The 15,981-nt window shown below is 35.5% G+C and overlaps 1 protein-coding gene across 1 annotated transcript in view; it reads left to right on the plus strand.

Annotated features, from left to right (window-relative positions):
* LOC126824076 (mitogen-activated protein kinase 1) overlaps positions 1–6,155 on the plus strand; it is a 40,940-nt gene extending 34,785 nt beyond the window's left edge. Inside the window, exons 9-11 of the mRNA XM_050553253.1 lie at positions 1,698–1,807; positions 2,816–2,938; positions 3,285–6,155. Coding sequence (XP_050409210.1) covers positions 1,698–1,807; positions 2,816–2,938 — 233 coding nt within the window. The 3' untranslated portion in view covers positions 3,285–6,155. The remainder of the gene's footprint in view (positions 1–1,697; positions 1,808–2,815; positions 2,939–3,284) is intronic.
* Positions 6,156–15,981: the final 9,826 nt, after the last annotated feature.

The following is a 15,981-nucleotide window of genomic DNA, read 5'->3' on the forward strand; positions in this document are numbered from 1 at the left end:
CAAATATTCTAAATAATTATCTGAATGCTAACACTGTAACCCGGGTATCATTTAATCTTGTGTATTTAGCACTGATTTCTTTCACATTCGTTCAATATCAAATCTTTGTTTGAAAATTCGTAAAAATCATTTAAAATCACCCAAAGCCATCTAATTTGTACTTGTGTTCAGTTTAAAACTGACTGATTAATTTTGGTAATGAGTGTCCAATTTACAAGTATTTAATTTCCTGACCAGTGTTAAAAAATTAATCCTTAATCATTATACATCAATAATCAATTGGGTTGTTTATTTTTGAACAGTGATCAAGAAATTAAACAATTGTAAATTTGATATTGAATGCACGTGAAAGAAATTAGTGCTGAATACACAAGATTAAATAATACCCAGGTTACAGTCACAGGCACTTGAAGGGATTAAAATAAAACTTCTTACTACTGCTTGACTATATATTATAGTATATAAGAAGGTATTTCAGCCGCCATCTTTGTTTTCACGTCTTCAAGGCATTACGTCTGCTAACATCTCACAATACTCACTAGTTCTAACACTACCCGTCGTTTTTATTGCCAACGAGACCTTATTTGATCATTATTCAGCTTCCGATGTAATTAAATTGGCCATTTAACAGCGTTATTAATTACAAATCAAATGTGAAGCGCTGTCACTTGCCGAAATTTGTCTTCATCAGCCCGGAAATAAGTTTAGTTTGTAGCAGTCTGTAACACCCAGTCCCTCATATAGATTTATCACCCTGAGATCTCGGTTCCTTTCGATATTGGCATGTATCGGACTGTAACTTCCTGAATTATGGCCCCTGATTGTACGAAAAATCACGTTTTTAGATTGTGGACCCTATAGTGGTCATAATTTTTATCCGATTTAAAAAACCGTATTGTTATATCACCATTACACCCTAAGCACGACTGAGTTCGAATTTCGTGAATATCGGCCCAAAATGGACAGACAAAATGGCCGCCCCTCGTTCTCAAATAGCGTAAAAATATGGTATATCAAGGTTGTGGACCCTATAGAGGTCATAATTTTTATCCGATGTTTTTGAAACTTGAAATGTCAGTTTATAACCCAAAGATCTCAGTTCCTTTCGATATTCGCGCATATCGGAACGTAACTTCCTGAATTATGGCCCCTGATGTACGAAAAATCACAATTTAGCTTGTGGACCCCATAGAGGTCATAATTTTTATCCGATTTAAAAAAACGTATTATTATATCACCGTTAGACCTTAAGAAGACTGAGTTCGAATTTCGTGAAAATCGGTCCAAAACTGACAGACAAAATGGCCGCCCTTCGTTCTCAAATAGCGTAAAAATATGGTATATCAAGGTTGTAGAACCTATAGAGGTCACAATTTTTATCCGATTATGTTGAAACTTGAAATGTAAGTTTATAACCCATAGATCTCGGTTCCTTTCGATATTCGCGCATATCGGACCGTAACTTCCTGAATTATGGCCTCTGATTGTACGAAAAATCACTTTCTTTTTAGCTTGTTCTCTATCCATCTCTCGAAAATGTGGACGTATCCTGCCTGGCAGCCGCTGGTTGTTCAGGCTGTGCTACTATAATAATTGAAATGATTATTGTTCCTTGCCTTGCTCCAATAATAATTGAAATGTTTATAGTTTAAGGCTGTATTCCTATAATAATTGAAATATATATATTTATTTTATAGCTCTAGATCTGCTGGATAAGATGTTAATATTTAATCCCCAGAAGAGAATCACTGTAGAAGAATCACTAGCACATCCTTATTTAGAACAGTACTATGATCCGGCTGATGAGGTTATATCATATATATTTCTATAGCCTACTCCCAAAGATCCCTTGTACAAGTTGGTGTGCACGATAAAGATTCCATGTACACATTGGTGTGCACGTTAAAGAACCCTTGACAGTTGGAAACCGGTGAAGAGTAAGCAGTAATGCCACTGTCATGGCAAAATTATCCTCATGGCATATAACTGCATTGTGTATACCGGTCTTCATTAGCCTTATTGGTGCAGTGACAAGGAGTAGGGGCACCTGTCCAACCCCTGGGTCTTCCGGTTTCCTCCCACTGCTAAAGTCCCCTACGCGCAAGTGACTTATTGAAATAAAATTGAACCATATGTTAGTCCCGAAATGACCTAGTTTGTCGAGTGGCCCTTAAATCCCATCCATCTAGCACAATCTGATAAAAATACAGATCTATATTTTGTTTATTATACTTTTGATGGCCCCCACTACATGAAGATCTGACCAGTTGTTGTGAGAGGTCATGTCAGGGGTCATACGAGCGACTTTTGACCCTATGACATCAGACTTTTGATTAACTAATCATTGTTGATGTTTCTACTGGGATACCCACATACTGTTTCATTGGCTAATCCCTCTCATAAATCAGAACGTGGGTTATATAACAACTCTTCCAGATCCTAGTGTAGAAGGAGCGGGGGGGGGGGGGGGAGTGGGTAAGACTCTGGCTTGCAAGTCTGGAGGTCGGGTGTTCGATAATGTTAAGGGAATTTGCTGAAATCATCATTACTAAAGTCGATACGATAAAAAACATAGTCTCGATTATCCAGTTTTGAGCGTTGAGCAGCAAACCGGATTCTGATTCAGTAAAAATCACAGGCTAGCGATGACATCGAGAGCTGATTATGGTCTTGTTTTGTTAATAAATGTCTAATTAATAATTTAGATAACATTTCTATCCTAAAGAAAGACCTGCAATAGGCAGATTTAGCTCTTACATAATGTATGTTTAATAACAGATATTTTAATATATTAAATTTATTCTTGTTCTTCTAGCCTGTTGCTGTTGAGCCATTTACCTTTGAAATGGAGTTAGATGATTTACCAAAAGAACAATTGAAAGAAATGATATTCCAGGAAACAATAACGTTAAAAGACAGATTAGCTGCCAAAGAATAGGTAGGAAAACCTTCTTTCCAATCAGGGGTTGGCTGACCGAATGGTTAGCACGTAAGTGCTGGATCGTATAGTCTGACATTGAGTCAACTGGCATGATTACAATTCCCCGGTTGTATGTGACAAGAAGTTGGGTCGTCTGTCCAACCTTGTGGGTTTTCTCCACGTTCTCCGGTTTCCTCCCACTGCTAAAGATCCCTATGCGCAAGCGATTTATTATTGAAATAAAATTGAACCATGTGTTAGTCCCAAAATGACCTAGTTTGTGGTGAGTGGAGGTTAAACCCCATCTCTCTCTCTCTCTCTCTCTCTCTCTCTCTCTCTTTATTGTTGTTGTTTAATTTTTCAGGTCTTTATATCGGAAGTGTTATTTTTGCTAAAATTTAGATGAACTGCAGGGCAGTTGATGTTTGATAGGTGAAGCTAAAGAGGAACAGATCATGACAGTAATTAGAAGATCCTGATAAAATAAATAGAAAGCAAGCTATCAACATTCTGTTATAGAAAGTTATATCTAATTAAGAAAAGATACCTTTTATTATATCAATTAATATTATTAATAATGAATTTAAAGCCTAGCGAATAAAGACCAATTACAATCTTTCAAACACAGATCAACTCTTGAACACAAATCTATTCCGCTTACGAACTATCAATAACAAATAATTATAAACTCCCATTACGAATCAACAACAAATCAACTCGCATTACGAACTGTCAAAAACAAATCAACTCCCATCCCATTACGAACTGTCAAAAACAAATCAACTCCAGTTATGGTTTGTCAAAAAGTAAACTCCAGTTATGGTTTGTCAAAAAGTAAACTCCAGTTATGGTTTGTCAAAAAGTAAACTCCTTGTTAGGGATTTTCATACACAAATAAACTCCAGTTAGGGATTTTCATACACAAATAAACTCTAGTTAGGAACTTTCATACACAAATAAACTCCAGTTAGGGATTTTCATATGCAAATAAACTCTAGTTAGGGATTTTCATACACAAATAAACTCTAGTTATGGACTTTCATACACAAACTCTAGTTATGGACTTTCATACACAAATAAACTCTAGTTATGGACTTTCATACACAAATAAACTCCAGTTATGGGATTTTTATACACAAATAAACTCTAGTTATGGACTTTCATACACAAATAAACTCTAGTTATGGACTTTCATACACAAATAAAAACAAAGAAGTTTTGATGAAAACGATGCAATCTGATTAAAAATACAAAAACATGTTTTACTTAGATTAAACTTGTTTGGTTATTTTCAAAGATAAATCTCCATTGATTTATTTCCTAAGTAAGTTTTGTTTTTACATTTGAAGAGAAGGGGCAAAAACATAGCTTCGTGTTTACATCTATCGGGCAGCCCAGAAAAAAATGTACCGGGTGGCCCAGAAAAAACCCAAACTAGTACACTATTTAAAGTGGATTAATTCAGCATTTTCTGGATTGCCCAGAAAAAAAAAAACTAGTACACTATTTAAAAGTGGAATAATTCAGTGTTTTCTGCGTTTGAAAGAATGAACTTGTTGCGTTTATACGCTAGGCTTGATAATTCGTATATCTATTGTTTCATTTAGTAGTAGAAAGTCGTTACCAGAATTTGTATATGTTGTATTTTTATTCATGTTGGATATTTCTATTGTTTTTTTTTTCTTGTTTACATAATTTTTTTCTTTACAAAGAACATGTTTCTATTAAATGATTTCCTGTCCATCTAAATATGAATGTCCATCTTCTACCCAAGTTTTTATGGCTATGTATATGCTTTAGGTATAATTGTATGGAGTGATTTTTGAACGATTTAATTTGGATTAATGTTGCACAGTTCTGTGAGAACTTCTGTGTGTGGCATTAAGTGATTGAAGAGTATAGCACCCTGAAACTTGTATGTAGAATTAGAATTATTGGTTTATTATTAGGAGTAGGTTCGCCGGTCCAACCTCGTGGGTTTTCTCCGGGTCCTCGGGTTTCCTCCCACTGCTAAAGACCCCTACGGGCAAGCGAATTATGGAAATAAAATGGAATTATATGTTAGTCCCGAAATGACCTAGTTTGTGTCGAGTGGACGTTAAACCCCATTTCTCTCTCTCTGGTTTATTCATTAAACAGGCATTATGTAAGAGCTAAATCTGCCTATTGCAGGTCTTTCTTTAGGCCTTAAATGTTATCTAAATTATTAATTAGACATTTATTAACATGAAAAGACCATAAATATTGAGGGTTGTACCTATATGATAAAGACAGGACTACCATTGTTAAAGTGTGACATGTTATTAAACCAATAATTTTTATTCTGTGAGAATTCTGGAGTGTCTACTAGCATCTATTTAATGTCTTTATATGCTGTGTCTGCGTCATATCATCCAGATTTAAATGAATATCACTTTTGATATACATTATTTTGCGTCACATTGACCAATTAAATTGCTAATTAATGTTGTAGATTACAGAGGATATATTCGGAAATGTTTTAGCTCGCTATGATTCTGACGTAGCTGTAGGATTTTCTATGAATTTAAAGCCAAGGATAGATTTGGCTTAAAAGTAATCATGCTTTAGGAACTATGAGGGATTCCTGCAAGCCTGTTTCTATTGAATGGTTTGAGTACCTTAAACACCCACGTATAATATACCACCATATAAAGGACACACCCCCTCCCTGATCACCAGGGGGGGGGGGGGGGTGGATGGTCTTGTGGTTTAAAGCGTTTGGTGAAATCACAAGGTCTGTCATACGTGACAAGGAGTAGGGTCGCCTGTCCAACCATGTGAGTTTTACTCCCACAGCTAATTTATAAAGACGCCTATGCGCAAGTTAATTATTTACATAAAACTGAACCATGTGTTAGTCCCGACCTAACTTTTATCAAGTGGACGTTAAACCCCCTTCTCTCTCTCTCTCTCTCTCTGATCACAGGGATTCAGCATAAAGTGGGTGTTTATGGTACTAGTTGTGTATGAGATAAGTAGAAAGTGATTATTTAGTAAAACAAATTCAGCATTGCTTTATTCACATTGTTAAAGAACCATTTCATCTCATGTGATTGTTTCTTGTTATTATTATTTCTGTCTTTTTTAAATCTGAAAATATATATATGATATTGTTATATCTTATGTCTGACATAAGGCTTACCTTAAATAAAATTAGATATTAATCTTGCTGATGTACAGACAAAGCAAGATATGGTGTTAAAATTAATTGTCATTTGAGAGGTTGTTTATCCATTGTAAGCTAAAATATAGTGAATTATTATCTAGGCATTTATTCATATGAAAAGCCTAAGATCAACTCTCTAGACCATCGGATGGTCGTGATATTGAATGGTTTAGAACATACATGTATGCATTGAGGGGGTTGTTGATCCCTTGTAAGCTAAAATATGGTGAATGTCGAATCTCTAAAAGAAATATAGACCCAAAAATTGTTAAATTCTGTTCAACATCTTTACACAAATATGATTAATTAAATCTGGATTTAGAATTTAATCCACCGCAATCAGACTCAGAATCTTTTAACGAGCAGTGGGTTACTGGTCTATCAGTGATTTCATGTTCACTGCACTAGGACCTGTCTTTTAATTAAGGGGGGTTGGATGGCCGAATGGTTAGCATGTGCGTGCTGTATCATCAGGTCTGTCATTGAGTCATCTGGCGTGGTTTCGATTCCCTGGGTTGTACGTTACAAGGAGTCTGGTCGCCTGTCCAACCTTGTGGGTTTTCTCTGATCCCCCGCTTTCCTCCCACTGCTAAAGACCTGTACGCGCAAGCAAATTACTGAAATAAAATTAAATCATATGTCAGTCCCAAAATGACCTAGTTTATTTGTCGAGTGGACGTTAAACCCCATTTCTCTCTCTTTCTCTGATCAACAGCTCGACACAAATATGATTAATTAAATCTGGGTTTAGAATTTAATCCACCGCAACCAGACTCAGAATCTAACGAACGAAGGTTTACTGATCCATCGGTGATTTCATGTTTACTGCACTAGGACCTATCTTATAAAGAAGTCTTATGTTTATGTCACAGAAGGATATAATCTTAATATTTTTTTCTATAAACAGGCCTGGAAATAACGTTTATAGATGTACCTGACAAAATGTATATCAGGTATCATTCATTTCACCTTAATGCCAGACATGTATTAATAATATCAATAAAAAAGACAAATCAGTGCCAGATGAAATGAGACACCAGGGTCCTGTTTCACGAAATTTTAACTAAAGATAAAATCCAAATTTTAGTAGATACTTCAATTTTGATTGGCTAAGCACTACAATCAGTCTAATATTATCCAATCAAATGACTAAAATTTGGATTTTATCTTAGTTAAAATTTCGTGAAACAGGCCCCAGGGATTTAGTGCCTGACAAAGCCTGAATCTGTGTCTGACATTGTCTGTGACAGGTGCCTTATTTCCAGGCTTGCAGTATAAACATTGGTCCAAGGGCCTTTATTCACGATCACTTGAGTGCTTGTAGATAAGCATTTTGTCATTGGTTACCATAAGCTGCCATTTTGAAAATCATAATTTTAGTGAATAAGGCTCCTTGGACTTTTAAGAAAGTTAAATAATTTTAAGGATGCTGTGCATTCATCGGCTGAGTATTAAAATCTATTGATTTTAAATCAGACCCATGAAGAGGCTGTTTTCTTGGACTAATAAAGTTTAGGTTTTAGGTTGTTTTATAAATTAATTATTAGATATAAAATGTTAACTTAGATTGTCATATAAGTATTGTAGATACATTGTATTAATTAGCTTTGTTAATATACTATTGGTACTAACAACCAATATTCCCCGATTTCATGTTAGTACTTTCAACTATATTAATTGATAGATAACTGTTGATTGACTATTCTTCAATTTATAACTATGAAATACAGACTAATTACTCTAACTATAAAATACAGCCTGTTTATAATTACTCTGGCTATAAAATACAGACTGTTTATAATTACTCTGGCTATAAAATACAGACTGTTTATAATTACTCTCGTTATAAAATACAGACTATTTATAATTACTCTGGCTATAAAATACAGACTGTTTATAATTACTCTCGTTATAAAATACAGACTGTTTATAATTACTCTCGTTATAAAATACAGACTGTTTATAATTACTCTGGCTATAAAATACAGACTGTTTATAATTACTCTGACTATAAAATACAGACTGTACAGACTGTTCATAATTACTCTGGTTATAAAATACACTGTTTATAATTACTCTGGTTATAAAATACAGACTATTTATGATTACTCTGGCTATAAAATACAGACTATTTATAATTACTCTAGCTATAAAATACAGATATAAAATACAGACTATTTATAATTACTCTAGCTATAAAATACAGACTATTTATAATTACTCTGGCTATAAAATACAGACTATTTATAATATCTCTGGCTATAAAATACAGACTGTTTATAATTACTCTGACTATAAAATACAGACTGTTTATAATTACTCTAGCTATAGACTGATTATATAAATCTTCCTTACAGCATCAATAAATCATTCCTGTAATTTTCTAGATATTTCTGTTTAGCGGGGGGGGGGGAATTTGTAGCAACATGTATTAAAATGATAATTCTAGTCCGGTTTAACTAGACGTATCTGACAGGTAGTCTAAATTTAACCGGACATATCACACTGACAGACAGTTAGTCCGGTATAACCAGACGTATCACACTGATAGACGGCTCAACATCAGGTTTAATGGTTAAATGCATGTTTGAAGAACTAGGCGTGTATTTGATGGTTAGACCGTAGTGTAGATGAGTGAATATAATTTAGAATACCATGTAATTAATAGATGTTAGTCCCAACTCTTGTTTATATCAATTAGCTGTATAATTATCATCATTCAGACTCCCTCTCTATTGGGGTACTTTATGTAATGATCTCAATTTACTGGGTTATGATCATTGTGTACATAGTTACCATTGGTTACCATACTGGGTTTCTCTCTGGCCATAGTGTGCTACCTGTCTTAAAATTATGAGTTTTAATTACGATCAGATTTAAATCATATAAGTTTTCTCGTATATAATGATGCGCCCCAGAGCTATTGACTTGAAATAAAAAAAAAATGAATTTTGGGGGGACAAAACATTGAACAGTTCTATCACATTGGCCTAGAGCTAGAATAGTGTGTTACATGATATCTATTAATAAACCACTTGTTACCATTAGCAACATATCCTCTTTATATCTTTTGTACTGTGTAAATTGTATCATAAGGTCTGTCATGGAGTCAACTGGTGTGGTTTCGATTCCCTGGTTGTATGTGACAAGGAGTAGGGTCGCCTGTCCAACCTCGTGTGTTTTCTCCGGGTCCTCTGGTTTCCTCCCACTGCTGAATTATTGAAATAAAATTAAAACCATATGTTAGTCCCGAAATGACCTAGTTTGTGTCAAATGGACGTTAAACCCCATCTCCCTCTCTCTATCTCTTCCAATAGGTGTTAAGCGTCTGCTCTTTTGCATTGTCTTGTGTCTTAGGGGTAAATTAAGCCTAAAAATCGAAAATGTGACGGCAGAGTCTCAATGAATAAGGGTTTTCAAACTACGAGAATAGGCTGTGATCTGAAAAGTATTGCCAAACTCAAGGGTGAGAATCCACCTTGATGTGAAGACTACAATTGTCAAAAAGACATAACTCTGTTTGATTGTTAAATTTCAACCATGATGACGCACAAGACTACGAGACTAAATGCTTGAGTATTACTTACTCATTTTAGGCTTAGACTCAAAATACTGGAAGGTGATGCCAGTCTAAAAATCTCTTACAAATGTTCATGAGAGAGAAAAATTCTTAAGTTTAAAACGCTTTGTGTGTTGTTAAATCATAGCACATAGTTTGAGGGTGAGAAAGTTTACTAGTTCAATGGTTAGGGTCCTTGCGGCGGTTCAACCGTCTCTTAACCTGTAGATCAGTGGTTCTCAACCTTTTTTTGGCAACGGCACACCTTGGAACACATGAAAAAATAACGCCACACCTGGCTAAATATATATAAAAAATATTTGAATTTTACAAAATAAAAACATTGTAAGTCAGATGGCATACAATCGTAGACAGAGACTAGTCATAGAAACATAGATTGTCTTAACTCAATTAGGATCATGTGGTTTTTTGCATTTTCTTAGTGTGCCTTTCACAATTCCGCGGCACACTTAGGAGTACAGGTGTGCCGCGACACACTGGTTGAGAATCACTGCTCTAGATAGACTGTGATCTTCAATAGGTCCTGCTGGTACTCTCAATGCTTGGATTTATAGTCCTGCAGCGGACCATTGAAACCTCAGACATGCGCCCCCCCCCTGGTTTGTGCATACTATTGTTATTGTTATTTGCTATTAAAATGTTGCGTTTATGTAGATATTAATGAAATATTGTCATCTTTCATTTTATCATATTAATTAAACTTATAACACACTTGTTATTTATCGTATATGTGGATGTATCCCCAGTCAAGTTTCATAAATCCTACCCACAACTCCCCAAATCCCTCCCTTAGCTTTTATTATTATGACTGTTGTTAAATGAAAAATAGCATAATTTTTATTAGATCAAGGTTCGTGGTTTATTAGGGCATTAATTAATAGGGAGGTTCCGCAACCACTACAAACTACAAAGTTTTTTTGTATATGGTTAATAAGCTTCAAAGTGATTGGAAATTGTTTTGATTTTGGACAAATTTCGGGCTATGGAATTTGTTGTTTTTTTACACTCGGCCACGAGGTCGAATCATCTCGAATTTTATAAGTACACATTGCGTTGGACTTCTTGGAGACTAAAATTTAAATTAATTTGATATTTTCTTACGAAGTGCGAAGCCTAATTCGTACTGGTTGTGGAACCTGTCAAAAACGAAGTACGAAGCCGTGTTAGTACTTCGTAGTTCGTAGTATGTACTGGTTGCAGAACCTCTCTAATAACTTACAAATTACTTAATTAGAATATTTGAAGAGTTGTCTACAAGGGTATTGATACAGTCATATTTGACCAGTCATGACTGACCGATTAGAGAATTTATTTGTCAGCTGGCCTAGAAATAATATTTGTACTTGTGCCCGACAAAATGTCCGACACAACACAAGTTGTACCCGACAGTTTTAGCTCAGTGCCAGACATTTATTAAGTGTATTGAGCTGGACGAATTGATGGACACCATTTGGATTGTGTCGAACATGATCCTTGTCAGTCAATTTACATGTTAGAATTTCAAAGAATTTAACTTCAGAATGCAATAAATACAGTTTAATTAATGAATTTTAGATTCACAAATCTTAAAAAATATATTTAAAAAAATTGGGATAATGCTGAAAAATATTAAAAAAATTCAGTCAATTTACTGGCTGACTAAAGTTTTTAGTGAAAGCCCTGATGTTTGAAATTCTCTTCAATTTTAAGTTATTAGAATATTTGAAGGGTTGTCTATATGTGTTTAGAATTCTCTTCAAATTGAATGAATTAGCCTTTGCATATACTATATATAATTAGTTTAATGAATATGTATTAAAATAATTAAAAAAAATAATGGAAATTGCTGAAAATTAATCTTTCATGTGTGCTGACCTAAAATCAAGGATAAATTGTGGTATGAACAAAAAAACTAATGCGCCCCAAGCTTATGAGCATTATTAAATTTCAAGCGTTAAATTCCTGCTTTACAGTGTATTCCCAGGGCCAGATTTAGCCATGATGTACACAATATACGAGTAAGGGTCTCACAGTCCAAAGGGTCTAGTATTAGGATGTCCGCAAATTGACCTCACAACATAGTGGGTTGTTAAGTAGTCTCTGTAAATGCTTAATAAATTACAGGCGCCCAATAGTGTAAGCCCCCACCAAATCTAAATCTGACCATGTGCCAGATTTAGGCATGATCTTAAGTACAGTTTAGAGGCCTCGCAGGGGCTGAACGAGTTTCAACAATAGAGCTTATCGGACCCTGTGTATCCCCTGTTTACAAATATCAAGTGATCTTAATACTAGACCCACTATACACCCCTTACAGAATAAGGACCTCACCACATCTAAATCTAAATCAGACCCTGTGTATCCCCTGTTTTGAAATATCAAGAGATTATATTATATTGCAAACCTTCATTCCATGTCTTAATCGTATTGTTATTTATAGCTTGTTATATATAACTGTAGTTGGGAAAACAAAGAACATTTATATAAGGGCTTTTTATATACTTTATCAAATTAAAGATTCTATTTCTTTGCTTTTTGTGTTTTTTTTTGTCTTGCTTTGTATATTATCTATTTTACTCCTTCTTCTGTATTGTTGTACCATATCAATTGTTTTATTGAAGAGAATATTATATGAAATACATTTATTATATTACCTACATGTGTATAGAGACCCATCATTGTTGATCACACAGCCTCCATAATTAATCTGTCAAGTCTTGCGGGTTCCTGTTCCACTAGGAGTAGGGTGTATAGCTGCCTAACCTTCATGGGTTTTCCCAAATAGGTAAAGACAGTTGTCAGGTCTGAAAATGTTTTTTAAAAAGATAATTTTTCATACCCGTAGAATGCTACACCATATGGTTTTAGGACAGAAAAATGCTACACTGTACATGTTCAGGACAGTAGAATGCTACACCATATGCTTTCAGGACAGTAGAATGCTACATGATATTGTTTTAGGACAGTACATGTAGAATGCTACACTGGATAGGTTTCAGAACAATATAATTCTATTCCATTATGGTTTTAAATATGTGTGGGGGGTGGATGGCCGAATGGTTAGAATGTGCGTATGTATCACAAGGTCTGTCATTGAGTCAACTGGCATGGTTTCGTGACGAGGAGTAGGGTCGCCTGTCCAGCCTCGTGGGTTTTCTTCGGATCCTTCAACTGCTAAAGACCCCTACTTGTGAATTATTGAAATAAAATTGAACCATATATTAATCCCGAAATGACCTAGTTTGTGTCATATGGACTTGAACTCCATCTCTCTCTTTAAATCTGTGACTTGACACCTGTCAACATCTGTATATAATTAAGTATGATGGCTAAGTGTGGTCAATCATTGTATGGGGTATCTATATATTGAGATGTGTAGAAACCTTTTTTTCTTATAAATGATATATATTGTTGGCTTGTTTAACTCTAGATAAAATCATGTATTTGTACCATTGTCTCCTGTCAAACACCCATAATAAATGTGTCACAAGTCTGCTGGCATTTTTGTTTTTTGGTATTATTTTTGAATAGGAGGGTTGGGTGGCAGAATGGTTTACAGTGTGACTGAGGTTCAGCATTGAGACAAGAGGCTCTAGAGGCTAAAATTAATATCCGAATAATTTGTATACAGTATTTAAGGTCATCATTAGACGAGGACGTTTATTGATTTTCAACGATTTCCGATAATTACTGCTAGAGTTATGGCCCTTGATCACTTGTGGACACTCTAGAGGTTAAAGTTACAGTATTTAAGGTCGTGAGACGGAGAAGCCCAGTGATTTTCAATGATTTCCGATAATTACTACCAGTGTCATAGCCCTTGATCACTTTGAAAAACCTTGTGGATGCTCTCGAGACAAGTTATCATTCGATTGACTTTAGTTTGATAAACAGAGTTAGCGGCTGTGGGCGTGTTTCGTGGCCTGGCAACCTTCCTTTTTTTTGTCTTATTTATTGAATAATTTAAGAGCGTGACTAAAGCATTGAACCTACTTCAATCAATCGATCCCGAAATCCGCCTAGTGTGAGCAGTGTCATTCAGCCGAATTTTCATTCGCCTAATGTGTCCGCTTCAGCGAAGCATTTGCCCGATTGTTGAATTCATTTGCCAATCAACACTGATGTCAAGAAGTCATGTGATTGTTTGAAGACCTGGTCACTGCCATGTTTAATCATGTGACGTGAAAGGAGATGCAATCGACTGGGGAATCGCGCGGAAGATTTGCCTAATGTGTCCAGTCATTCGGCTGCAATTCTTGTGGACGCTCTAGAGGCCAAAGTTAATATCCAATTGACTTTAAATTTATACACAGTGTTTAAGGTCATGAGACGAAGAAGCCTATAGATTTTCAGCGATTTCCAATAATTACTGCCAGAGTTATGGCCCTTGATCACTTCAAAAAATCTTGTGGACGCTCTAGAGGCCAAAGTTAATATCCGATTGGCTTTAAATTCATACACAGTATTTAAGGTCATGAGACGAAGAAGCCTATTGATTTTTAGCAATTTCTGATAATTACTGCCAGTTATTGCCCTTGATCACTTTGAAAAATCTTGTGGACGCTCTAAAGGCCAAAGTTAATATCCGATCGACTTTAAATTTATACACAGTGTTTAAGGTCATGAGACGAAGAAGCCTATTGATTTTCAGCGATTTCGGATAATTATTGCCAGAGTTATGGCCCTTAATCACTTTGAAAAATCTTGTGGACGCTCTAGAGGTCAAAGTTAATATCCGATTGACTTTAAATTTATACACAGTGTTTAAGGTCATGAGACGAAGAAGCCTTTTGATTTTCAGCGATTTACGATAATTACTCCTAGAGTTATGGCCCTTGATCACTTTGAAAAATCTTGTGGCCGCTCAAGAGGCCAAAGTTAATATCCGATTGACTTTAAATTTATAATCAGATTTTAGTGTATTATAAATGTTTCATTACCGAAAATTAAAAATATGTGACAACTCTTGTTGATTGCCCGGACGATTTAGCTGCTGTGGGTGTATGTTTTGTTGCCTGGCAACCTATCTTTCCATTGCCCTCTTGTACGTGGCAAGGAGTAGGGTCGCCTCTGTTTTCTTCCCTACCCACAACGCAAGACCCCTATGAGCATTTGAATTATTGAAATAAAATTTTCCCAAATTTTGAATAACTTGGACAGGAGTATCCAACCTATTGCTAAAGTTTCAGATTACGATAATGCAGGTCTGTCAAACGAAATTCATATATTGGGACAGGAGGGCTGTCTGTGTACCAAATTGGAATAGGATTGTAGAGGCTTGCCACCAAGAAGTGTTTTAAACTAAGGAACATATATTGGATGGGGGACGCACCCTGCCTTCAATGGGCCTGGAATAATCTATCATAATATATTTTATTTATTGAGTAATTTGGACATGGGGCCTAGAACAAGGGTGGCCAACATTAAGATCGTAATGTTAACAAAAAAACACCTGTGGTAGATTAAGGTAAATAAACCAACTACAGTAAACTTCACAAAAGTCGAATCTAAGTGGACTGACCAATTTTATCCGAGTTAAGTGAAGATCCGAGTTAGCCGAGGACCGAAATTCAATCATAGCTCAATTAGAAATAAACTGCAAGAGCCAGATAATAATCGATTCAAACGCACGTGTCAAGCTTTTGTTCTTATGTGTGAGTAGATAACTTCCGTTTTATCGCCATCTTTGAAAAATGTCCTAAATTTTCCCATAAAGTGTCTCGTACAGCAGACATCGAGTTTCGAATTTTTTGGGAAAATTCTATTATTGTGTCGCGTCACGTAGGCTGATTTGAGTCAAAATGATAGGGGGAAGTATTTTGGGGCTCTGTGCATGGAATAGCTGACCGTGTTTTAGACCATCGAGACGAAACTTGACTTAGTCAAATTCTGAACATACTGCCGGAATAAGATCAAATGGACTGAACATTTTGATCTGAGTTGAGCAAAAATCCGACTTAGGAAATTCGACTTACATACAGAAATTTAATAAGAAAAATGTGCAGGATCAAAGGGTCCAAAAGATTTTATTCAAGTTGAGCGAAGATCCGATTTATGCAACGTTTACTGTACATGTAGTATATGGTTAGGTCTATTTGTGAGCTGCTCCCACAAAACCAGTCTCTTGGTCATTTTTATAAAAATAGTGCTGGCAGCATATTTGAATAGTCCCCAGCCTAAGCGCTAATCCTAACCCTGGACCTGGACCTAGCCCCAAAGCTTATCCTAACCTACAATCTCACCAACAACCACGTGCCCTAACCTTATTAACATCTCGGGGGGGACCTTGACGAAAATTGAACTGGCCTTAACAGA

Source organism: Patella vulgata, chromosome 6 (assembly GCF_932274485.2).
Source record: "Patella vulgata chromosome 6, xgPatVulg1.2, whole genome shotgun sequence".
Lineage (NCBI taxonomy): Eukaryota > Metazoa > Mollusca > Gastropoda > Patellidae > Patella > Patella vulgata.